This window comes from Aulostomus chinensis, chromosome 11, assembly GCF_037954235.1.
Source record: "Aulostomus chinensis isolate RoL2024-O1b breed Wild chromosome 11, RoL_Achi_v1.0, whole genome shotgun sequence".
NCBI lineage: Eukaryota > Metazoa > Chordata > Actinopteri > Syngnathiformes > Aulostomidae > Aulostomus > Aulostomus chinensis.
This window is the reverse complement of record NC_141330.1, coordinates 4386779-4412500: the sequence shown is the minus strand read 5'-3', so window position 1 is coordinate 4412500 and position 25722 is coordinate 4386779. Positions and strand designations below refer to the sequence as shown.

At 44.7% G+C, this 25722-nt stretch overlaps 1 protein-coding gene across 8 annotated transcripts in view; it reads left to right on the top strand.

The window, feature by feature from the left end:
- rgl2 (ral guanine nucleotide dissociation stimulator-like 2) overlaps positions 1 to 25722 on the top strand; it is a 29087-nt gene that overhangs the window by 1378 nt on the left and 1987 nt on the right. Inside the window, exons 2-19 of one of the 8 annotated variants that reach the window (XM_086217826.1) lie at positions 1566 to 1720; positions 10931 to 10978; positions 11867 to 11950; positions 12048 to 12214; positions 12544 to 12600; positions 13486 to 13682; positions 13941 to 14050; positions 15382 to 15597; positions 16513 to 16616; positions 18018 to 18102; positions 20774 to 20833; positions 22409 to 22495; positions 22600 to 22632; positions 23549 to 23670; positions 23800 to 23886; positions 24523 to 24616; positions 24748 to 24975; positions 25205 to 25319. In XM_086217826.1, coding sequence (XP_086073952.1) covers positions 1574 to 1720; positions 10931 to 10978; positions 11867 to 11950; positions 12048 to 12214; positions 12544 to 12600; positions 13486 to 13682; positions 13941 to 14050; positions 15382 to 15597; positions 16513 to 16616; positions 18018 to 18102; positions 20774 to 20833; positions 22409 to 22495; positions 22600 to 22632; positions 23549 to 23670; positions 23800 to 23886; positions 24523 to 24616; positions 24748 to 24975; positions 25205 to 25319 — 2041 coding nt within the window. In that variant the 5' untranslated portion in view covers positions 1566 to 1573. The other 7 variants (XM_086217825.1, XM_086217827.1, XM_086217824.1 and 4 more) reach the window with 7 other exon arrangements.

Here is a 25722-nt window from a genome sequence, read left to right as displayed (position 1 = left end):
ACTGTGGGTTTTCTCTGGATGTGATGACAACCCCCCACAGGCCAAAAAAACCTACAATTTAGCGTAATTGCAACTTATAAATTGTTGTAGCTTCAGGTATGAGTGATATAACTAATGAAGGAATAAGCCAAAGAACATGTTTTGTGCGTATTTGCCTACAAAACAGAAATGGCATAAAATATTTTTTTTATTGTTCTTGTTTTTATTTTTATTTTTTTTAATTTTAAAACTTAACTGAAATTATTAGTAGAATGTGAAGAAGTAACGGTTTTGACTTGACGCTAAAGATGTGTCACCATCTGGATGTTAGCATGCTAACCAGGTAGCGCTGGTCCGTCCCAGCTCTTAGTACCACTCAGGACATTCAATTTTCTTCAGTCCAACGCGAAAGGATGAAAACTGCCCAGTTACAACTGCATATAGTAAATAAACCAGAAAGAAATTAGCAGAGCAACCCGATGCCCAACATGAAGACAGGAAATTAGCAGTGTTGTCCTGACCAATTTTGGCGCCTCATTTAAATTCCAAACTCTCTTTCCTTCGCCCCTTTCAGACAGAGAATGCGCCAAATACGCGGCAAGGTAGAGGCGGGATTTTGCCCATCTTGTCTGTGAGAAATGGGGGCGTAATATTCCTCTTTCCAAAAAAGCCGCCACTTGTGTGGGCGTAAACATGTGACGTGACGTGCAGTGCGAAGCTGTGCAGCCTCCCTCTGCCGCTGCTGCTGTCGTGGTCACAGAACTGGTGGTACTTTTTTTTCGCAAGTTTTTCAACTTGCTGGTGGCGTTTCGTCATCCGGCGATGGCCACGTCGACCAAGCCCCTCCGCGACCTTTTCATACAACAAACCATTCTTCACGGTCCCGTCAGGTGGTTCTCCACGGTCCTCTCGCCATGACGATGCATTGGGAGAATATTCAGCCCCGTGACAATCCGTACGATTCAAAACAGCAGCTCGCCGCTCTGGCTGGCAGCAGCGTCAGTGTTGACAGTCTCGGAGGTGTTGTGAGCATCAACACCTCCGCCCACCTCAGAACGAGCCAGCACAGTGACAGCTTGGATTTACATCGTAGTTGAGGCGGCAATAAGTGTACCCTTGGAGGAGGAATATTGCCGGGCTAAAACTGACCCCCAATTTGCCACACTCTGTCTGAAACCTCGGACCGAGCCACTAATTCACTCGTCTTTTTTTGCGGCTCAGTGGCCACTGTGAAAGCTTGACTTCAGTTGGTCGTCAGATTTTTGTCATTCTTCAAACTGGGACTTGAGAATGATTCGAGGTCAAGAGATCCCTCTGGCAGGCACACATTCCTGAGTACTAAAACTTTATAACAGTGTTTCTCGTTGATACCTGATCTTCGTAAAGCAAGATGAAATGGACCTGGCGATGCATTGACCAACAAAAATGGAAGTAAATTCACCATATTGTGCCCACATGGTACTCATGGGGCAGTTTATTGCTTTTAATTGTGGAGTTTGAATTCAACAGTCGACCAAATCCTACACATGGCACCTTTAAATGACGAGTCAATGAAACACCTCTTATGTTCTCCATGTCTGCAGCAGCTGGCATCATGCTCCCCCGTAACATGAGAACAGGTGGTTATGACCTGCCAGGGGTGGAGTCTAAGGATGTGCCTCTCATTGGCTACAGGCCCTTGACCCCTGATAGCAACACATCAGGGAGGGGGGACGACGGCTGTGACCTGGAAACCTCACAGGTGAGTGCGCGTTCTCCTCCTCAGCCGAGCTCGTTTTCCCACAGCTTTGTTGGAGGGGATGTTTGAGTATTGACAGTGACTAATTATGTACTTTAGGAGGGTTTTTCTTCTTCTTCTTCCTCTTCTTCTTCTTCTTCTGTTTACTCAATTATACGACTGGGCTGTGGATGTGTTATTAGAACTGCTCAGGTGTTGAAGCTCCGTTGGCTGGGTGCATGTAGAGGAGTTCTCATTACAATCTACAATAAACAGCAGACGCAATCGCTTGGTTTGCAACAAAGCCTGAGGGAACAGTCCATGTGATTCAGACGTTGGGGGGGGGAGGTGCCATAGAAAAGTGACGTTTGTAGTTTTTTAGTTAAGCTTAAATCTAATAAATTCAACCAAACTATATTTAGCACCGACTTCTTTTGCTCATTCTTATCAAAGGGCCTTCAGCAGCAGTTGTTCTACACACTCCTGCTGAAAAGGGAAAAAAAAAAAAAAAAAAGAATAATGATGAATAGGAAAAAGTTGAAAGGTTCGTTGCACAGGTTCGTTTCTCATGACCTCTCACCTGAGTCAATGATTGGCGGGTTGATGATGAGAGGCGTTGAGTCACAGATGGTTGCTGTGTCCACACAAACGCAGAGTATCATTCAGGTATTCTTCTTTCACAAATGATGAGTTTGCTCTTGGAATACATTCATCGGTTGGCTCCAACAAGCTGTTTTAGGTTTCATCCACACTGATATGTTTTTCATTAAAACAGCACCTTAAGGCAAAAAAAAAGATAAAATAAAAGTCTTTCTGGCGTCCTTTCAGAATTCATCTTCGTCCATACTTGTGCACTTTGCCTGTTATGTGACCGTTCACACACAATGGACATTCACCAGCCGGTGTAAACAGGAAGCAGATTGTCTGCTCTGTGGTTGGTTGCTTAGTTGCAGAAAATGCTTCGAAAGAATAACAGCCGTGATCAAAAGTTAAAAACCAGAGTTTTTGTACTTAAGGGGCGGAAAGAGTATAAGGTGGTCGAAACGATAGAAAACATAGAACCAAGAGCATCGCTCATTCCGGGAGGAAGCTGTTGTGATGCGGACCGCGTGTCCGCCGGGGCTGGATGACCTCTAGGACGCTCGCTAATGCACCCAATGTGTTGCCTGAATTGATCAAGTATGGATGAGTGTTTGAAGCAACCTCACTGCAACCCCAAAAAACATCAGCGGACACAGTGTGACAGCTGGTCTTGACTGAGCAAACCCTCTGATCCGGGTCCGCCAGTACCGACAGTCTAACAGAACCGGAATTAACGTTAGCAGTGCTCCGGCTGACAAGGAGGTTGATTTCCTCTCCCGTGCCTGTGGGGAGGAAAACTTCACACTTCAATTATAGCCCCGCCGCTAAGAGATTTCTCTGAGTCATGATCTACTGACCGACTCTCTTGGACCAGCCACACGTGATCTGCTTGTGCCTCATTGCTTTTACTTCACACTAGACCTCAAGAAACTCCTCACTGCTGTATAAATAGACAACAAAAAAAGCTGTGCTGGCTCTTTCCGAATGAGCATACTTCCTCTGTCCACATCTTGAGTCACGCTGGACTTCTGAGTAAATAATGTATGGAGCAGTTTGGCCGGTCGATGCAGTGTACACCTGCTCTCCGTATAAACAGTATCCAGTATCACAGGCCGTCTCTAAGGACAGTCAGCCAAGTGAAATCCAATATGGCCACTTGCTCAATCTTTAATGAAGGAAACTTACATCAACAAATGGTGTTTTCAGGTTCAATTTCATTGACTGGGATGAAAATTAAGCCTGAACGCATGCTTAATCAACAACAAATGCTAATAATGAACTTTGCATTTCTCAATTGCTTTTCTCAACAATTGTTTTTCTCAATGATTCATCTAAAAATCAGGCTTACGTCATGTTTAAAGGTCACTCCTTTAGTCTGAGAGGTGGCTTCTGCCGTTTGATGATGATGCGCATCTGTTATACAGCAAGATGATAACGCAAGAGAAGCTAGAAACCCCGGTTCCGTGACTGTTTTTGATGAAGCCGAGACTTCTTATTGGTGTAGGTGCTTCAGTGTCAGTGGTAGAGAGAGCCAGAGCTGCTACCTGGATGCTGCCCACTTCTCCGTAGACGGCGGGTGGAAGACAGAGGATGTTGATGCGTTTGGAATGTCCGTGGAATCTCACAACGTCATAGTCAGACACTTTTCTAGACACGGATCATTTTTAGGTGACTTCCATGCTTTGTTTCCAGCATCCCAAGTGGTTTGCTAATGAATTAATTCATCTGACTATCAATTGTGTTCCACAGAAAAGCAGCATTAGATACCGTGAATGGCTAACGCTCAGTTGTTTTGTATGCCGAGGAAACACAAGGCCCTTAAATGTCACAATGGCTTTGTGCACACAAACAACTGCCATACAGAAATGGTTTTTTCCAGAGCTCTGACCTCAACCCTGTCTAGCTCCTGTGGGATCAATCGAAACACGTCTTTCCATTCAGGCCATTCAGGCCTCGACGCCCAACATCAGCGGCTGAGTTCTCCGACGCTCTCCTGGGAGCAAACTTGGGGTCTGTCCTTCTCAGGTTGGAGTCTTTCACTCTGGAAAACTCTGGGGAAATTTTGTCCGTCCATGTATTTTTGGCCACCCCTCGTCCGACACGAACAAGCTTTCTGAAGTTTTTATGAAACAATATAAATAACGCAGTAATTTGAAGAAGAATTTATAAGATGATGAGATGCTACTTTTTTTTCAACGGAGAAAATTACAGCCTGGACTTGTCAGTTTGTACTTTCAACATAAAGTAGAACTACTTTGTTCCTCAAGGGGCTGCAGCATTGCATCAGTTTGTTGTTTCAGCAGAATTCAGAAAGAGCCAGCCACGTATTTTTAGCTTGACGCCAATGGCACTCCATTTCCACCAACTCGAAACAGCAGCTGAAATATCCCAAATTGTCTGTTAACCAAACACGATTATGAATATTCATGACACCAGTGACAGCTTAGCTAACAAGACTTTTGATTTGGGGCGTGAAGTATAAAGCAAAAGCTTATTGAAATCCATCCATCCATTGTCTTCCGCTTATTCCTACACATTAAGGGTCGCGGGGGGGCTGGAGCCTATCACAGCGTCAACGGGCGAGAGGCAGGATTCACCCTGGACAGGTCGCCAGTCCATCGCAGGGCCAACATGCAGAGACGAACAACCATTCACACTCACATTCATACCTACGGTCAGAGAATCCAATCAGCCTCGTCCCCAATTGCATGTTTTTGGACTGTGGGAAGAAGCCACAGTACCAGAGAGAACCCATGCAGACACGGGGAGAACATGGAGACTCCACACAGGAAGAACCCATACCCGAGCCGGGACTCGAACCCAGAACCTTCTGGCTGTGAGGCGACAGTGCTGACCACTGCACCACGCTTATTGAAATATTAAAAAAAAAAAAAAAAAAAAAAAAAAAAAATCATAATTATACCTTGACAACAATTTTTTTTTTCCACTCCAAAAACCGTTTCTAACAAACTAAACCTGCAAGCCACGACAGGCATCTGACGTTTAACAGAGTATTCCAAGCGAGGTTTGTCATCTATGGGGAAGAGAGGAGCTTGGAGTTGAGCACCACAGTGTTTTACTTGAAAGAGGGCAGATAACGGGCATCAAGGGATACGTAGATTAAGGTCTGAGAAGAGAGGAGAGAAAGATAGGAAGGAAGGGGTTGTGGTTGTGGAACACTCCAAAATACACAATGGTTATCTTTAAATAAAGCTTCAGAAGATGTATTTATGACCCCCTGTTTGGTATATTTGTTCAAAGACGGTGTTTTTTGGCACAGCGGAAGCACAGCAGCATTGATTTGTTTAAGGAAAACGGTGGGTTGTTTTTTGGGAACGGGGGGGGGGGGGGGGGAGGGGGTTGAAAATGGAGAGTCGGCTTCCTTCCCGGTGCTTTTCTGGTGCCATAGCTGATGTAGTTGTTCAGGAGGAGAGGCTGATGTAGCCCTGACTTGTGACGGAGGAGAAGACCAGAGAGGAAAAAAAAAATAACCTCGCAACATGACAGCATGTCCTGCTTCCTGTGTTTGTCTCCACTTATTATGCACTTCCTGCGTGGAGCTTGGCGGGTGGGGGGGCTTAGTAAAAAAAGGGCCCTAAAACGTGAGCCCATTTTAAAAGGGACAGAGAGTCACATTTTTCAACGCTATCCATCGATCAGTTGTAAAAACCAGCACTGGTCCTGATGAATTTGGGGGAAAAAACAAAACAAAAATCACACAGGCATAAAAGCAGCAAGGTCGTTTTCTGTTGATGTGAAGCAGCAACTCCTGCCACAACCGTGACCTATAATCAGGGTCTGTATCCACCAGCCTTTGAGACAGCTGAGCACCAAATTACAGCCGTGTATTACCATTTAAGAGTTCCTCCACAGAGAGGGCTGGTTTCTCTGACCCAGATTCTGCCTGGTTGCAGAAGCCAAACTCAATAGATGCTCCACTGACTGCAATTTTATCTAAAGGATCTTAATACCGCAGCTCTGACTGGAAAAAGGAAACTGAGGAAAAGAAGATTTATTTAGAGTCTTTGGTTAAGACGTACAAGATCACCACAGAGGAATCAGCCTTTTTTTTTTTTTTTTTTTTTTAAGCCTTAATTTCAATACGACTGCAACAAAAGGGAGAAATGATGGGATTTTATGGATAAAAACTATATTTAAAACCTTGTTTGCAATTGTTTTGTTTTTTTATATCTCAGTGGGGCTCATTAGTGGCAGACTGTTGTTAATCACACTGCTGCGTTCACGTACGTCTGTAACACACGTCTGTTGGCATCTATTTTTATCTCGTATAAAGTTACACGCCTGACTCTCGTCAGGCAGATTAAAACTGAGTAAACTAAAGATACGCTACATCAGGGGTATGTGCCTCCGCTAGTGCGCCTGTCACAGTGACCTTTGACCTTTGCGCATCAAGTCAAGCCACCCCTGAGTGTACTATAATTGAACGACTTCCCTCGTGGTATTGCGTTCATCTGAGGTGAGAGTGACTTTTGATATTTGATTGAAGTTTTAAAGAACTTCTTTCGAGGCCAATCCTGAAAGATTCCATTGACAAGAACAGGTTCGATCGGTGCGGTGACAGTGACCTTCACCTTTGACCTTTGATCACCAAAATACTTTCAGTTCATCCTGCAGTCCCAGTGGACATTTGTGGCAAATTGAGGAAGTCCCTTGAGGCGTTCCAGAGATATTTTGTTCAAGAGAAGAGACTTTTGCTCTCTCTGGTGCAGAGGCATGAAAATATTCACAATCAATTCTTCTTCGGAGTATTAATATCTGCATGCTTATTTCATGATGACCTAGATTATATAACTCTGACTCAACTGCCAAAAGTGTTTCTTTGTATATTTTTCCTCATGAAACTTGGATTGAGTGTAAATCAGGACAATATGAAAACGGAGAGTGAGTGTCAGGTGACGTAATATTTACGGACACAGTTGAACGTCTGAGAACATTTCTGAAGTCCAACATTTCCCCCAAATCTTGGATCAAATAACTGAGATTTAATGTGCATTCTAACCCGATGAGGTGGTCAAAATTTTAAAAAAAGCGTTTGCGAATGAGGACCGGAAGTTCTGGTGCAGGATGACAGTTGACGCCAGACATGCAAATAGTCAAAGTAGTGAACCGCATCCATGGATGACGCCGCTCATTAGCTGACTAGTGAGGCCATTAGCTGCTCCAGTCAATACACTGGAGTGTTTGAGGAACATGTTGACTCCTTTTCCTTCACACGTCCCTCCGATGTGTCTTCCGTTTATACACGGTTGGCTCACTTCAGGCCAAACGTGGATTACCCTGATCGTAGTGGAACTATGAAGAAACGTGGATTACCCTGATCGTAGTGGAACTATGAAGACCTCCTGGAGTTTTCGTAGCATTTTGCAAAACGTTCATGGTCAAACAGCTTGACGATGCAGCTTTTAACCTCCACTCAGTGGGTTTACATGCACATTTGCATTTGAGCTGCAGTTGTAGCTTGATCGGATCATTTAATTGGCCCACTCTTGTTGTCTTAGTATACGTGAGCAGGGATGTATTCACTGAAGCATGTCAGCGTCTGTAACAATAGGTGGCAGTGCCCCTTTACCAGTGCTGGTTGCGGTCAGACTTTCTTCCCAGTACATCACATAGCAAACAAGTTAGCCAGTAACGTCTCTGTCCAAATGGCAAAGGAAAATTTAAAGACCTTGAAGGGGGAAAAAAACAACTCTTTAAGCCGCATAAAGATTTTCTCTACGACCGTCCAGAAATGGTGTTGTTTTCATTGCAGTTTCACCCACAATGATACTGAAAAAGTGACAAACTAGCAGCTTTTCGACCACAGATTTATGCTGATGTTGTTAAATACAACCCCAAAATGGCTCCCCTTGAAAGAATCCTACACACTCGTCCTGGGGTTCATCGTATCTGCTTTATTTTAACTGATATGCTAAGGAGCTAACCAGCTTGCAGACACACACACACACACACACACACACACACACACACACACACTCATCTCCATCTAGTTAGAATTAGCTCCTTAGATAAACACAGTTTTTCTCTTCCTGCTTTGGCTGTGTGAACATTTATTACGTGTCAAGCCTACAGGCCTTGCAGCGCTCAAACAGCAGATCAGGCTGTCCGGATTATGAGTGGCGTCCCTCTCAGCTAACTGCTGTTTTGCTCAGTGTTGTATTAAAGCAGATACTCAGTCAAACTGGTTTATCTTCATGGGAAGGTCATCTACAAAGGTAGAGCGAGCAGTGAAGCAGCCAGGAGAGGCTGAAAGAGAGGGGGTATTGTTCTGAAAATAGCTGCGGGGCTTTGTCTCTCACTGAGCTGAGTGTGTGTGTGTGTGTGTGTGTGTGTGTGTGTGTGTGTGTGTGTGTGTGTGTGTGTGTGTCTGTGTCTGTGTGTGTCTGTGTGTGTCTGTGTGTTGATGAAGGTCTTATTTTGCGTGTTTGTTTGCAAGTTTCTTGTGTGCATGCACGTGTGTGCAGGTGAGTGTGTAAAAAGTGTTGTCCTGTAAACTGTGACACGCGCGTCTGTGTGTGTGTGAGGGCCAGAAGATGTCTTTAACTGACAGAATGAGGACCTTTTTGGGAAGTGAGGACATCTTGTGCGGTCCTCACAACTTCCGAGGTCCAGACTTGGTTTTCGGGTCAGGGTTAGTATTTGGTTAAGTTTAGGGTCAGGGGCAGACATGTTGTTGTGATGGTTGAGGTTAGGGTGAGAGGCTACAGAATGCTGTCGAGGTCCTCGGAAAGATACAAGTACAAGAATGCGCATGTGTGTGCATGTATTTGTGTGTGTGTGCATGTATTTGTGTGTGTGTGTGTGTGCGCATGTATTTGTGTGTGTGTGTGTGTGTGTGTGTGTGTGTGTGTGTGTGTGTGTGTGTGTGTGTGTGTGTGTGTGTGTGTGTGTGTATGTGTGTGTACATAATGGGTGTGCCCAGGTGAAGCAGGCTTGCGGGGGCTGGACTAAGGTCCTGCTTCAGGTGTGTCGTATGTGGGACAGAAGCATACTACTCCGAGAGGCAAAGGATAGAGACACAAACACAGAGATCTGGGTCACCTGATACTAAGTACAAAGCCAGAGAGGGGAAAAGAAGAAGGACAGAACGACAGATGAGAGAAAATGGGGAATATGAACACCATAATTGTCCCTTCTTCCTGAAAATTTCCAGGAAGCTGAGGGTTTGCTGCCTGTCTGGACTCGCTAGACAAAAGGTAACACGTCTGTTTTGAGTGTGCATGCAGGGTAGCTGTCATGGAAAAGATAGAATCTCTGGCAGAATTGCGTGCAAGTACACAGAGATAGGAGGTAGAATAACAGGTTTGATTCAGGCGCTTACATTCAATGCAGCCGGGCAGTTTTCTGAATCCAAAGAGCGTCTGCTTGGAGGCCCGCTTGACCTTCGATCAAGTCAAGTCAAGGTAATTTGAACAAGGCTAATAGAAGCTAACACGTGCTTATTGCTATTAATTGCACTAAAGTGTGTGCAGGGCGAGTAGCAGAGCTCAGGCAGTGGCTACGGCTCACTTCACCTTTGCTCTCTGTTCTAATATGTCTCTTGGCTTATACTGTGACCTTAAATTCTCACACGCAAAATGAATGAAAATGCAGTGAATGATAAGCCATTCGTACCATGAAGCTGATGAAGAGTGAAAAAAAAAAAAAAAAAAGGTTGTGAGAGTGATGAGTGATTTCCACGTCTTTGTTTGGGACATGTTTCCAAGGTGTTGCTCGTATTCGAACGCAAGGTCAAAACAGTTGACTCACGACGGATGTGAACCTGCGAATGTCGTCTTTAGGTTCCAGCAGACATCAGGATGACTTCACAGCGTGGAGTCAGTGTTTGGCTCATACATTTTTTAGCGTGGAAAGTTACAGAAAATGCCAGGAGAAGTGTCGGGTGATATTGATCGGCGCTGCAGTTGTAAACAAAAAGGGCAGACGGAGGATAACTGGAGGTGTCAGCGAATGGAAAGATATCAGTGAGTTGTGTGTGTGTGTGTGTGTGTGTGTGTGTGTGTGTGTGTGTGTGTGTGTGTGTGTGTGTGTGTGTGTGACAAAAGTCACTGTCATGGACGAACCTCACTTTGAGGACGTTATTGCGATGCAAGTTTGCAGTATCAATAAGTCATCAAGCTCCAGTAGCAGTACTAGTGTTAGTAGTAGTGGTGGTAGTTCCAACAGCTGTGTGTCAAAGCTGGCTGGTTGTACTGGTCTGTAGAGCATCGTTTAAAGGGTTTTGTCAGTTATGAATGAACATTATGAATCTTCCTTATTAATCTTTTTGTCAACGTCGTCTGTGTTTTTTCTGCTCCTTGTTTGTATGTGGTTTGCTGCTAATAAGCTTTTATCCACATCAAACCAGAGATAATCAAATATCAATTAATCCATGAATTAAATAAAAACATTAATTTGTCATTTTTGTGCTGCTTCGTTTAAACTGAACGTTTGCTAGCCAGAAGCAGGCAGATCCAGATCTGGCTAGCAATTGCTTCGTCAGGTCTAGTTTTGGCCTGAGGGGGCGCCAAAGTCCACCTAAACTGAAAACTGATGCTCGCTGGTTTAAGATACTGGTTTGTGAGGATGGAGAATATGTATACAGATCAAATGTGTGCATTATTGGTGTTGCCATGTCTGTCTCCGCCTCAGGGGGAGTCCTCACCGATGAAGACCACCTGGTACTGTCCTCTGGATCTGGTAAGGCTTTGACTGTGTTGAACATTGCAGCATTCACAGGATCCAGACCATGTGAGCCAGCAGCAGTATAGAAGTGGGAAACTGTGTCAGGGACTTTCCCCGAGGCAAATTTGGATCAGTAGAGCTCCATTTAGCATGTAGGAAATGAGTTCAAGCAGCTTGATTTTATGTTGGTTTTTTTTTTTTGCTACGGCGCCTGAGGTCGGGGCTGGGGGCCAGAAAACCAGCACCCACCCAGTCAGTGGGTGATGTGACATGTAGTGTAGTACCACAGGGTGATGGTATGACCGTGAGGAAGAGAGCCACCCAGATGATGTCTGGTTTTCCTCCTGGGATCACGGTCCGAACACTTGACTAGAACTTAAATAGTAATTCTGGGCAAGAGTCTTTGTAAAATTTTGGAGAAGTTGTGATGGTTGTGCCACCTGATGACGTCAGAGGTTCCTGCAGTCAGCACATGGCGTCTGTTGCTGTGGATTTTTTTTTTCAATCGCTTAGTCTTCGTCTTCCTCGTTTTGTGTCGGCTCGCCTGGTTTGTAAATTCATTTTTATTCAGTTGACATCGCAGCAGCTAGCAGACGAGCCACATCGCTGCTACTACACTCTGTTGCAAGTGCAAGTGTTGCCAGTTTGGTGGCTGTTTCGTCTCTCAGTTGGAGCTCTGGAGGGCCACTCAACCTGGCAACACTGCAGAGAGCTAGCGTGGGTCGGATCCAGCCATGACAGCCCCGTGCGTGTTAGCCCAGACTGCCAACTGATCGTGAGTGTTTGAGAGGTTTTATGAGGAATATTGGCTGTGATCCGCCATGTAGAGCTTGCATGCTGAAACAGAGGAATAAAGAAAACAGACGATCACTTGTTTTGACCCGATTTCTCTGCTCTGCACAGTCCACTGTGGTGGAGGAGGAAGAGGATGGTGTGATCTACACAGTGGTGGTCAAACAGCAGCATGGCGCCCCCACCAACTCGATAGTAAGTGACTGATCTGACAGCCTGTGTGACGCACACAACAGGAAAAGTCTCAGCAGCAGCATCTTCCTCTCTTTTTCCTCCCGCATCCCCCCTCCAGTCCTCCCTTTCTCGTTCCCAGTGTGTGAAAGCAGGAACAGAAGAAAAGCTGGTCCTCCACCTCCTTCACTCCTTTTCACTGGGAGACTCTTCCTTCATCACCATCTTCCTCTCCACCTATCGATCCTTCACCTCCACAGAAAGAGTGCTGGACATCCTCACTGACAGGTAGGAAAGAGTTTCCCCTCTGAGCAGAGCGAGTTTCACTCTCGGGAAGCAAGACGACACAAAGACGAACACGGTCAATAGGAAGGAGCGTAGCGGGTGTGGGAGCAGTGATGTCAGCAGCTGTCAGTAGCTTGTCTGGTTGGATTTATGCAGTCTGAAGTCGTGACATCATAGACGGATTGAACCGGAGGAGCAGAACATCGTACCAGTATCAGCTCTCTGCAACCACAATACTTCAAACTCCACTGGATCTGGAAGATTGAAACGTCCAACTATAAGGAAAGAGAAGTGCAGTGAAAGTAACATTTCTCTGCTTTTGGTTTCGTCAGATTGGAGGACCCACCAGGAGACGGTGAGAGGAGCCAGACGAGACAGTCTTTTAACAAGTGAGTGCTTGGAAGCGCTCGTCAAGATCTTTGTCGCTGCAAAGGAATCCTTAGTTACCAGAGTTGCAACATGGTGCCGTCAATTATCCGCTTCAAAAAGAAAGAAAGAAAAGAACTGGGTTTGATAAATAATAAACCAAAAAAGAAGAAAAAGATCACACATTATTCTTATTATTATTAGTAGTAGTAGTAGTAGTAGTAGTAGTGGTAGTAGTAGTAGTAGTAGTAGTAGTAGTAGTATATTCACTTGGCTCTGGTTTGGTCTCCCCAGCTCCTGAAGGAACATCTTGTCTTTTTGGTGCTTTGACTTTAATCAGTTTGGAACATCTGTCTTTTACTGCTGTGTGTGACTTTAATTCTTATTAAATAGAAGAAATAAAGTCACTAAAAAACAAAACAATGAGCCGAGAGATGCCGAAGTCAGGTCGTATATTCATGTGGGATTCAAATATCATGTTATTAAATCCTAATAAAATGGTATTGATATGGACATCTCATACTGGATTTAGCGCATAAATGTTACAGAAAACATGTAGAGCGTCCTGGTCTGGTGGAATTTTATTGTGTAGATTGTTCAAGAGATTAAGTAAAATTATTATAAAATTTGGTGAAAACTGCATTCAGAGAGCAAAATGATCTCTCTTCTGTGGCTCCCGCAAAAATCAAGGATTCATTTGCAAAATTTGCACGTCTAGAATTAAAAACTCCCTCCGTATCTCGTCATACTCATAAAACATCCATGTCAAGCCCCCGGCGGGAGCTGAATCATGTGATATTCTTCCAGTAAAAAGCGTTGTCCCATACTCATGCATACATCAGCCCGTGGTTAAGAGCAGAACAGTGAGAGTGACAGCGCTCTTCCACGTCCCTCCTCCCTCCATGCAGAGCAGTGAGTACGGTGTTCAGCGCCTGGCTCTCGGAGTACCCTGAAGACTTCAGAGGTTTAAGGGAACCCTCTCGTCTCCTGCGACTGGCTCCCCTCCTCCCTCAAGACTCCCCGTCGGCAACCGACCTCCGTGCTGGCCTCCTCGGGATAGCTGAGGAGCTGAGCGAGAAAGCCCTGCTAGCTGACACGCGCCAAGGTCGGTATATTGAGTGTAGAACTGACAGCGAACAGTTTTTATTTGATTTATTGTATATTTGCTTGCAAAAAATTAAATACTTATTCATTTTCCTCTGAGTTTCCTGAGGTCACTTGATATTAAAGTGGATATCAGGAGGAAGTGATTATGCTGCACTCAGAGAAGATTAACATGATCACGTGACACCAGGAGTCGATAAACAACAGTGTTTATTATGAACTGAAGCATGTGGTGCCTGGTTTTCTTGGATCTCTGCAGATCACAAGAGTTCTGCCAGCCCTCCTCCCGATGCAGCCAAGTTTGAACCCACCAACATCCTGGGGTTCCGCGCAGGCGTCGTCGCTGAGCAGCTCACCAGGATCGAGACTGTGAGTTGATCTCTGAGCCGTTTTTCCACGGCGACATGAACCAAAATTGATGATTGATCAAAGATACTGCGCGTGCGCGTGTGGCTGTCCGCAGCGCTGCGCAGCTCAGAGACATTCAGCCTCTCAGGTCAAATCCTCTTGTGTGATTTCCTGTTGTCACCATTAAATATGAGCCCTAGATTATTTGGAGACGTGTTACCGTGGTAACAGAAAGTGTGGTTTAATACCACCACCAACACTAATTGAGTACGGTGGAGATATGACATCTGCTAGTGAGGCTGCACACATGAATAAATAATTACAATCAAGCAAATTTTTCCCTCAGCTTTATGACTTTGTGGCCACAAGACATCAGCTGTTCCCTCAAGTTAGGCGCGTATATGTTTGAAGGAGTTATATCTCGTGACCGCAATGATTAAACTGAGGCAACAAGTTAGATTGTGTGTCTTCAAGATATTTTTCTCTCTCGTTTCTCACATAAAATGTTTTATTTCTCTCTATGGCCACTCCAGGCTTCCGTACCGTGCGCCGTCCATTTATCCTCCCTACCTGAAAGCATCAGCAGCAGCACTCTCGACTTCTTTCCCCAACCATGTTTCTAAACTCTGCATTTAGAGCGAGTCGAGGCTCCTCATCTGCCAAGTCACTCTGCATGCAACATCCATTATTCTCTTACAAAAACTGATGATCTGATGAGGAAACGTGCAGAATGTGACTTGCTCCATTGATACATTTTTAATAGTAACAGTCACTGCCAACGTTTTTGGGTACATTTCCTTCATAGTTTCACTCCATGTTTTTGCCACATGGACACATATTTAAACAGAGCGGCAACACAAATGTTTGATTCAACAAGAAAATAAAACGGGTGTGATGTGGAAAAAGAAAGTGAACCGTAAACATTAAAGCACAGAGATGAGGTGAGTCTGGACTGAATGCATGAACACGACCCGCTCCTGAATCCTCACAGATGCAGGCAAACTGACTCCAGACCTGCAACAGGAATACATATCTATATCTATATCTATAGATATAGATATAGATGTGTGTGTGTGTGTGTGTGTGTGTGTGTGTGTGTGTGTGTGTGTGTGTGTGTGTGTGTGTACTTCAGCATAATGGAAACATACAGTATTGAATGGTTGCTGCAGAAAACACAGTTACATCTTTTTGGAAGCTGGAGCATTAAGCCACTAAGCCCGTCAGACCACCACCCAAAGAAACTCCGTCAACAGGAAATACAAGCAGGAAGACCTCGCAGTGCAGGTCAGATGCTTTGATAAAGCGATGCAGGGGGAGCGAGATTTACCCAGACTACCTCCCATCTCCCTCAGGAGCTCTTCGTCCGTCTGGTGCCCTACCACTGCCTTGGCTCGTTGTGGTCTCAGAGGGATAAGAAAGGGCGGGAGGGTGTTTGTTGGTCCGTCCGGGCCACTGTACGTCAGTTCAACAAGTTGGCCAACGCAGTTCTCGCATCCTGCCTTTGGCCCACTAAGCTGCGCAGCCAGCAGAGAGCTCGACTACTGGAGAAGTGGATCAGCGTGGCAGAGGTCGGTATGAAAGAATGGAAGGTCAAACAAATGCAAGTATGCGAGTGCATAAACAAGCTAGAACTGAGAAATGGGATTCTTTTTGAAATACAGTGGAGGTTACAGGGCTTCCAAAAGCCTCAACTGTGCATTTTCCTACAATAAACCCTCAGTAATCCTCTAACTATAATCCCATTCTCTGCTCCGACTGTGCACATACCATCACAAGTCATAGCCTAGCGCTGCTGCAGCTCTGGCTGGATTTCACTTCAACCAACAGCTTTAAGAAAAACACATTAACAGCTTGATGCGTGAATATTTTCTGATTAGAGCTGCAGGATCTAACAAAAGAGCTTTGAATGCATTTAGTGGTGTTTGGTGGAAGATAAGAGGAGAGATTTTGAAAACTCAAGGCAGCCTTACAGTTCCAGGTCACCTTTAAGATGTTGAATAGGAAATGAGCTCTGCATGAACTTGTGACCTGGAGGCTGACAAAATCTGCATAAATACATCTTTAGAGTGGAAAATGTGGATTAACTAATAGTCACAGTGCTTCCTCTAAATATCAAAGAGCTTGGAACAGAAACAAACACCCTTCGGTTGTTGTGGTCACTTTCTTTTCTGTGAATAGCAGCTTCTCTTCAGTCTTATTCATCACACACTCACACGCTCTTAACATCCTCTATGGCAAAGTGAGGTATTGCTGGTTTGCTGCCAAAGTGCTGCTCCATGCTCAGCACGGGGTTCTTGTGGGACAAACCTTTTAGTAGAATACATTATTCAGCACCTGCAAGTGATGCTGTAACTGAATACCAGCCACACACACACTCACACACACACACACACACACACACACACACACACACACAGGTGGTCTCACTTACAGCGTGAGTGTGCATGAAAATGAGGGAATTCATCTATGTGTGTTTTGGACAGGAGTGCCGTGCCCGGAAGAATTTCTCCTCGTTGTACGCCATCGTGTCGGCCCTGCAGAGTAACCCCATCCACCGGCTGAGGAGGACCTGGCAGGACACGGACAGGTAAGCGACTCAACAACCCATATTTAAAAGATGGAAATTAGCTGCCGCCTCTGCTGCCACAAGTGGTAATTAAAGGATGCTGGTGTGCTGCACCCTGCTGCAGCGGTGAGGGTACGGCTCTCTTCCAACAGGAGATAAACGCTATTTTTAGGAGAGCAGATGCCAGGACAGAGGAAACGATGTGCGATGAGGGGACAGTTTGGTTTCACTCTTCCGACATCCTCACCACGCTGCTGCGAGACAGTCGATCTCCGCAGTTACCACGGTAGCTGGACAAGTCTTAGAATATGAAAACTTTCTGAGAAATACGTAAAACCAGAAAAACTCGGAAAAGACATTAAACCTGCTGAACAAAGACGTGTTGGAGTAAATTCACTCGATCAGGGTTAAATGGGAAAACTCTTCAGATTGAGTGGTCAATAATCTTATTATTGGTTTATGTAATACATGTTTATGTTGTACCAAACCACACAGCAGGTCATCCATTTGAATTAAATGAATGACCTGCTGACAAAGGTTATTTTTGACATGTACCGGCAGATATTGGTCAGTATTTCAGTATCAGTACGGCTCTTTCTTTGAAACAATATGGTGAACGTATGACTTGGGGTTTTTAAAAATGTGTTAGAAATAAAGCACTTTTTCAAATTTGCCTGTTTTCCAGCGTACGTGAATATCACGTCTGCTTGTCATTTAGATAATAATGACATTTGTATGCATTGGTTATTTTACAGTCAGGTCGAGAATATTTATATATAAGCAAAAAAAATTAATTTAAAAAAATCCAATACTCTGAATCCTTAGTTTCAGAAAATGTAGCCATGAAAGGTTTCCTCATTCCAAACGTGTGTGAGCCCCGCGTCTAAGTGAACCGTAGACGTGAGAGGTGTGTGTGAACAGACCAGGAAGCACCAGTGCTGCTGTATTCTGAAAATAATATTTTTTGATATAATCAATGGCGTTATTAAAGTCGGTTGTTTGTTCAGAACGTAAATGTCAGATGATGTATCTTGTCTGGTTTTAGATGAGCGAACTCAAATACCAGTGCAGGAAACTGGTTTTTACCCAGAATTCTACTTTTAACCGCCTCGACAGACGCAGACGTGAATGTCTTTCCTTTACATAAAATTAGCATGAGCTCCTGCAGCAGTGTTATTACCCATAAACCCGCAGTCGCAGTATTGTTTCAGAATAAGTGTTAATCAGTTTTTTGCTCAAATTTTCCATCATAAGTGTCATTTGAAGCCTAATCACCTCTTCAGTAATGACTCATTTAATTAAACGCTTTGCAGAGTCTCAAATCCCGCACGTATAGAATATCTTCATTCCATTTCATCAGCGCAAATAGAACTGAAATATAAACAAAAGCATTTATACCTCATTAATTATGTCCCCTGACAGGGAGGTAATGAGGAAGTACGAGGAGCTGTCAGAGATCTTCTCAGATAAGGACAACTACTCACAGAGCAGAGAACTCCTGAAGGAGGTACGTTCCCCTACACTCACACACACACACACACACACACACACACACACACACACACACAAAGTTTCAGCAACTGGTTGATTCTAAAGCGGGTCATAATAGAGTTGAAATAGCGCAGGTCCAGCAGGACACTTGATCTTTTATGAATGACACACAAGCTTGTTTCTACTTAAGTCATGACACACAGCTGGAGCCATTTTGGGGTGTTTTTTGTTTTTGTTTTTTGGAAAAGTAAAAGTTTTCCGTCATGGTTTTTAGACACCCCGTTATCTGACACAGGAACTCTGCCAGTGTAAGATCTCATCAGCTGGGTTACAGTGTTTCAGTAGTTTTTTTTCTGATGTCTTGGATTTGCTTCAGACTTACATTTTGATCTTTTTTTTCCTCTCTCAACTGCACGTTTTAACTGAATAAAATAAAATGTAAAAAAAAATCTCAGAGACAGTTCCTCCACCTCTCCCTGATCACTGCAGACGCTTCCAGTTCTATAAAATGAAACCGTGCGCTGATTCTTGCACTCGGAGATGAAGATGTAAAATATGGACATCTTTATGGAAGTACAGAGGCAGGAAGCGGTCCGAGGGGAGGGATCGGGGTCGAATGGGAGCAGGATCGTGAGTCCCAGGGGATCGAGCCCCCCCCAGAGAGCAGGGGAGAGGACAGGCCGTGGTCGCTCTCTTGGCCCACCTTGACAATCTGTTGCATGACTTCGAGGTCTGCTGATCTGACGTTGCTGCACACACGTTTCTGCCTGTTCAGAAAATACACGCAGATGCGGGTGTGTGACGGGTACATCTGATGTTCACGAGGTCCCGGTCAGTGGCTGCAGTTCTTGGACTTCCTGAAACCCCGCTTGTCACCTCTTTAAAACACTTCGGCCGACATTCCCCACCCTGGCGACGAGCATCTCGGGATTTGAACAAGACCCACACGAATCTTGTTCGTCTTTGTGTCCGTCGGGCGCCGTCGTACTGTTGAACTGGGATCTGCAGGGGCTGAGGGGAACCGGATCTCCAGCGTTGTGTGTTTCACAACTGAATGATTTAAACATCAGTTATCAGTCTCATCTGTTAGAGAGGAGCTGGCCCTATTCTGTCATTACCTTCCCCTCAGTCTTCCATCTCAAGACGTACATTGCATTTAGTTTGCGTCTGTGCCGAGGAGAGGGGAAATTGCACGATTAGTTGTTTTGATTCGCTGTAATGGTGCAGTGCAGGCATCAGTTCCTTTGCATTAGCTGAGATTTTACCCATGATGCCCCCAAAGGAATTCATCCAAACATTTGCTTTCATTTTGAAAAAGCTTCCCTCGGAGCTTTGATGACAGAAAAGCACCATCGCCATCTGTTGGCCTTTGATTTTCAACAGCACATTTACTTGCTTCTCTTTATCTCCCCGCCTGTCTAGAAACGACTGGCTGACAGGGTGAGAGATGAAGAAATCAGGCTGATCAAAGCCCCCATAAAGGTTACGGACAAGAAAAAATTATATCATCATATAAACACTCCTTCCTTCATCAGAGCGTTTGACAGTGTCAGAACACGCGATGAGTCTCACTCGACAGATTTCTCACGTCTGAGCAGTTACAGTGACAAAATAATGAATGTTAATTTCTGTTTGTCATATAGGATGGGGTTGGGTTTTTAATCTCCAGAAAGAAAATTGTAATCCTCATTTTTTTTCAACCTCTTCCACTTCAAATTTAACCCATTCATGATTGCAACAGGCCAGAGCACACAAGGAATGATATCCAAAAATCACTTTTCTCATCTGTTCTGATCTAAAAATCTATTTAAAATAAATTGATATATGGTGTTATTGGAGTTCTTTAATTATTACTAAATTTAATTGTTCTTCACGCCAAGAACTTCCACTATGTAACCAAATATCATTAAACTTTATGTGATTTTAATTTATACCAGCCATCAGATTTTTTAAATAATATTCTACTTTACTGGGAAAAAAATATTTCCCTCATAAAAAGTCATCTTTGACTTGAAAGTCCGGGTCACTAAGTGGTGCTTAAGACCCACTTATGGGATGCAGTCCAGTGGTTGAGAAACCCAGTTTTAACCACCCACCTACAACTTCTTCTCTTACTGTAAAGGCAGGTTTCAGTATTTGTTATCAATAACATAGTGTTTGTGAGTAATGACTGGTGACGAAATGAACTTTTGCTAGCTAGTGGTTACTAGCTGCTAGCCATGCTAGGCTAGGCTAGAACCAGTCTGCTACTGAGCTTTAAAGCTAATGAACACGCAGAGCTATCACTAGACGGATCATTGCTAGCTTGTTCAGGCGCTCACAAACTGTCCCTTTAAAGCTTCTGCTCTCAATGTCGAACGTCTGATCCCCCCCCCCCCCCCTAGTGGCAGCATGTGGTAAAACACTGAGTCACATGGTGTGATGGAGACTTTCTCATTGTCCTCACCTCCGTAGCTGCTCTGGAGCGTGTCCATCTCATCACATATGCCCTTCATCAACTGAGGGAATTGTTGTGATGGTCAAATTTGCATTTTTTTTGTTTTGTTTTTACGCCTGAGCTATTAACCGACAGGTTGGCTTCAGCTTCCAAATCCAGCAAATGTTGTTAGACTCCATCATGTGAAATAATTGCACAGCTGCTAAATGGCCACTGTGGTGAGATTGCTCTCTTTTCTGGTGTCTTGCAGGAGGGAACGTCAAAGTACGCCAACCTAGACAACCGGCTCAACCACAAACACCCCAACAGGGTGAGTAGAGTGGAAAGAGATGCTCCCATGAAATGAGGCAGGTTTGGTTTTCTGGGACTCAGGTGTTTGCGTGGAAGGTCAGGGGGGTGAACGTTGCCGTGGACATTTGTTTTGGGAAATGAACTCCCTCAACAGGCCGCTGAAAACGAAGGAGGCTGTGATTGTAAAGTTCAGCACTCGCATATAAATGTCTGAAATGATAAGAGAGCCTCTGACGCGGTGACTAAGAGGACGTACGACAGCTTCACTTTTTTTCTTTTTTTTCTTTTTTAACTTTATTCTCACCAGTGCGTGTGATCATTCGGAGTTTCGTCACCAGAACATTTCCGATAGAAGTTGTCAGTGACCTCAGTTTTCATCTCCGAGGCAAAACCACGATAATCAAGCACAATTTTTCCCAACTTTACGGCTCACGTCTGATGTGAATAGCAATCATTTTAGCCTGAAGGGTTGCACACTCCCACAGGCCTTTATGGGAGACCTTGGAAAATGTAGGAATGATGTAAGAGCTTGTAAATGTCCTTAGTCTCAATATAAGTGGCACAATATCAGAGTGGAAATTTGTATTCCGTGCATTTTTACTGCTCATAGAGGGCATTAGTGTCTTTTTATTGTACATAAGAGTGTTAACACTTTGTAGCTATGTTCAGTTAGAATGTTGCAGACATGTGATTAGTGTGTTTTTTGCTTTTTACTTACGCACCAATGTCTTATTCGCTTGTGGAGATGTTTTTGTTTTTTTCCCCCTCCTGCATCACTTCTTTGTGGCTCCAGAATGCAGAAAGAGCCAGCCACACATATTTAGCATGAAGCTAATGGCGCCCTATGACCACCAACTACCAAGGACATCAAGACATTTTTTAAAAATGTCCATGGGAGGGGTGGAGGGGTTGTTGTGTTTTTGTTCTCAAGTCAAGTGTTGGTGGGTTACTGAGCATATAAGCGGGGAAAGGAGATCCACTCAAGAGTTTTGTAAAAGGATGTTTGAGACAGTTTTTCTGTTGTCAGCCGCCAGTGCCCCGTTAGCTTCAAGCTAAGTGCGCGTGGCTGGTTCTTCCTACACTCTGGCGACACGACGAAGAGATGCAGGAGGAACAAAATATATTTTTGTGATTTCAAGGAACCTATAAGTGAGGACTTGGAAGGTGAAAAAAAAATGGTGTAGTATGGCTTTAACAAAAAGCCATAGCTTTGATGTAAAAGATATCAGCCTCAACTGTACTTGAAAATTGTGTGTGTGTGTGTGGGGGGGGGGGGGGGGTTACACACATTTGCAAAGCAGGTGGCATTTTATTAGTTTGCTGGAGGGTTGTAAGGGGGATCGACCAGCATGCGACAGTGATTTGGAACAGAGGGCTGGTGTCTGTGTGTGTCTGTGTGTGTCTGTGCGTGCCTGTGCGTGTCTCTGATGTGTCTCTGATGTGTCTGTGATGTGCTGAATCCTGAGCCATCGTCTGAATAATCGCTGCAGGCAGCTGCTCTGAAATGCATCACTGTGCCGCCTCTTTACAATGGGAATAGAAATCTCTGGGGAATTGATGAAATACTTTCCTTTTGCTGTTTTTCCTGACACAGACCAGCGCCCAGGGCACCGTGCCCTACCTGGGCATCTTCCTCACAGACCTCACCATGCTGGACACGGCGGTCAAAGACAGGCTGGACGTGAGTTCATCTCATCTTCATCGAGGGGGGAAATCCAGGGGAAACTGTTCAGTTGTTGTACAATAATCAAACTGACATAACACATCCTGCCACTCCCTTTGCAGAACGGCTACATCAACTTTGACAAAAGGAGAAGGGTGAGTGTTGTAAGACATAGAAAGATCAAAGCTGAAGGGTGAATGTGTCGAATCTATTTTTACCTATAAAACAAAAGCAGAAAGGACGTTGGGTTGTTGTTGTTGTTTTGTTTTTTTTCTGTTCCCAGCATCAGAAATGTTTCCAATCCGGTGTAAAAATGTGGGTTGGATATCAACGAATACAGGACAGTGACAGTGTAAAGAAGATTATGACGTAAGCCCGCCAACAGCTGCGGGTTATAACGCTCTCTGGCAGAAGTTGGAGACATAAAACGCTGCGCTATAGCTAGAAGATGGAGGAAACGCAAAGAAATGATCATCAATTCAACGAGATATCTTTTTATTTCAAAGTTCCTGCAGGAACTAGCAGGCTAGCAGCAGATATCTGCAATAATATCCAAGTAATATTTCAACTTCAAAGTAAACCTTTCATGCATTTTACCTTGTTTTTTTTTGCTGACACAGACGACGAAGTAGATTGTTCATTACTTAAAAGTGTGGACTTCTGTGGTTTTTCAGTGAAACTGCAGTGTGTTTCTGTAGTTTGTTGTGTTGCATGTTTCCTAAATGCGTTGAGTTCTCGGGATCCTGCAGCTGACGCTCTCACGCGCGGCGTTTTTTTTTGGGGGGGGGGGGCAGTGCATCTGTGGATTAAGCTCCAGTTTCTGCAGCGCTGGCAAAACAAACACTAAGATGCGTGGGAGTCGTACCTGTAGGACCTCAACCTCGTGACTGTGACTTTGCAAAGATCCAATTAGAGGCAGCAGAGCTGATATGATGTCGGAGGCAGGAAGTTGTTCAGTGGAGGACGCTGTGAGGCCTTCCTACTCGACGTGAACGTGACACTCGATCTGCCAACACAGGTGTTTTTTTTTTCGTTGTGAAACTTTGGAGTGATGTGTGTCTTTGTTAACAGGAATTTGAGGTTTTAGCTCAGATCCGCCTCCTGCAGTCTTCCTGCAAAAACTGTGTTTTCATCACTGATGAGGCCTTCACGCAGTGGTATCACAGCGTACCCACGCTAACAGAGGAGGAAAGGTAAATATTTAAAGTCTGGTTCAGCCACTGATTGAAAAATTGTCTTGGCGAAGCTAATATTGATTTTCTGTGCTCATATTAAGTGTGTTTGTTGGAGGATTTGAATCTTCTCTTCGGTGTTTATTTCAGTTACAGACTGTCCAATGAAATCGAAGCACCAACTGAACCGAGCCCCCGTGGCCTTACCCCGACAGTCATTATCACACAGTGCCCAGAGTAAGAGACACTCACACACACACACACACACACACACACACACACACACACACACACACACACACACAACTATTTGAAACTTCACTAAAAACGTGTAATTATTGCGTATCAGCATTCACAAATAGGTGTTTTGAGCTCACAAGGTGTGTCGTGCACCGCACCATCACGTGTGTGTGACTCCAGGATGCAGGAGGAGCCGGCCGTGTATATTAAGCTTGACGCGAATGGCAAACGGGGGCTAACTACAGCTAGAGAGACAAAACAAAAGGCCCAGAAAGTTCCAACTGTCGCCGGCGCAGGGCATCGTGAGGTCTAATCCACATCTTCACTGTCCAGCGGTGCGCTCCGTAATCCACAAACACACTGATTCTAGCTTGAAACAAACCACAACCAGTTCAGTGCTACTGGGAGCGAGCGACCCCACACGATAAGTTTGAAAGGTTGTCAACGGACAGTTCAGCTGTTGTTAGAAGTTGAGTATCGCCAGTCGCTTCAAGCTAGATCTCAGTAAGCTCAAGACATCCAGTGTTTCAGTACAAGTCTCGGTTTAACTTACGCGCCCGTATTGTTTGATCAAAAGAGAAGCAGTGAAATGTTATTACTCCAGTGGGACCAATCATTTTCATCTATTGACAGCCTGAGTACCTCCCGGACCAGCCTGGCGGGTGACAGTGAAGGCCTCTTTGACTTCCCCTCCCCTGTCAATAACCTGCTCTCTAAACTTACAAAGGTACTATAGATACTCTCTGAACAACCTTGCTAATATATTAGCTTGTTACACTTCCCCAGGACTGAGAGTAAAAAAGTAAAAACAATCCCACACTATTATCATCATCATAATGGCTGTTATTGTTCTTACAGCATATGAGGTCTCCATCTGTGTCCTGTCTGGATGTTGACACGTCTCCTCCAACCAACGAGCCATCCCCCGCCACGTTGACTCCATCCACCCCCACGAAATCCCACCGCCGATCAGCTTCCTGCGGCAACAACCCCGCCAACAACAGCGTCCAGGGCTCAGCTCCCGACATGCGAATCATCAGGATACGGATGGACCTGCAAGATGGAAACCTGTACCGAAGCATCCTGGTACTAATCCTGGCTATTATATCATCACTGCCAGCAGCAGTGAGATTGTAGGACACTTTATGACGTGAATTAGCTGCGACATGTAGCACTTACCGCCGTTCCTCTTATCTGCAAGGATCCCATAATGATAGTCATCGGAATGAGATAACCAGGACACCGTGCTTCCAGGATATCATCAGTGCATATCAAGCTGTCCCTGTGTCATTGCTGTTCCCGTCTCTCCCCTCAGGTTACCAGCAATGACAAGACTCCCACTGTGATCAGCGCGGCCTTAGAAAAGCACAATCAAGACCCTAAACAGGCTTCCAAATATGAGTTGACCCAACTCCTGCCTGAAGGAAAAGGTAAACCCCCATTTTTGACTTCACCCAACTAAACCAGATGTTTGTTGACAACGAGAAGAGCGAATGCTGCTACTCGTCATAGCTGGTTTTGTGAGAGAGCATGAGGGGGAGGATTACCTGGGGGCAAAGCCGAAACCGATCTGTTAGCTGACGGTTGATGGAGGTATGCTAACCTGCCCACCCGCTACCATTTACTGTGAAAAGCTAACTAGCGATCAGCTGGCTCTCGTCTTTTCCCATGAAGACTCATCTTCTCTCCACTCTCCTGCTCGAAATGATTTTGTATTTCAGGTGGTTTTACACACACACACACACACACACACACACACACACACACACACACACACACACACACACACACACACCAGCAGCAGCAGCAACATATGAATTACTGCATTTTAAT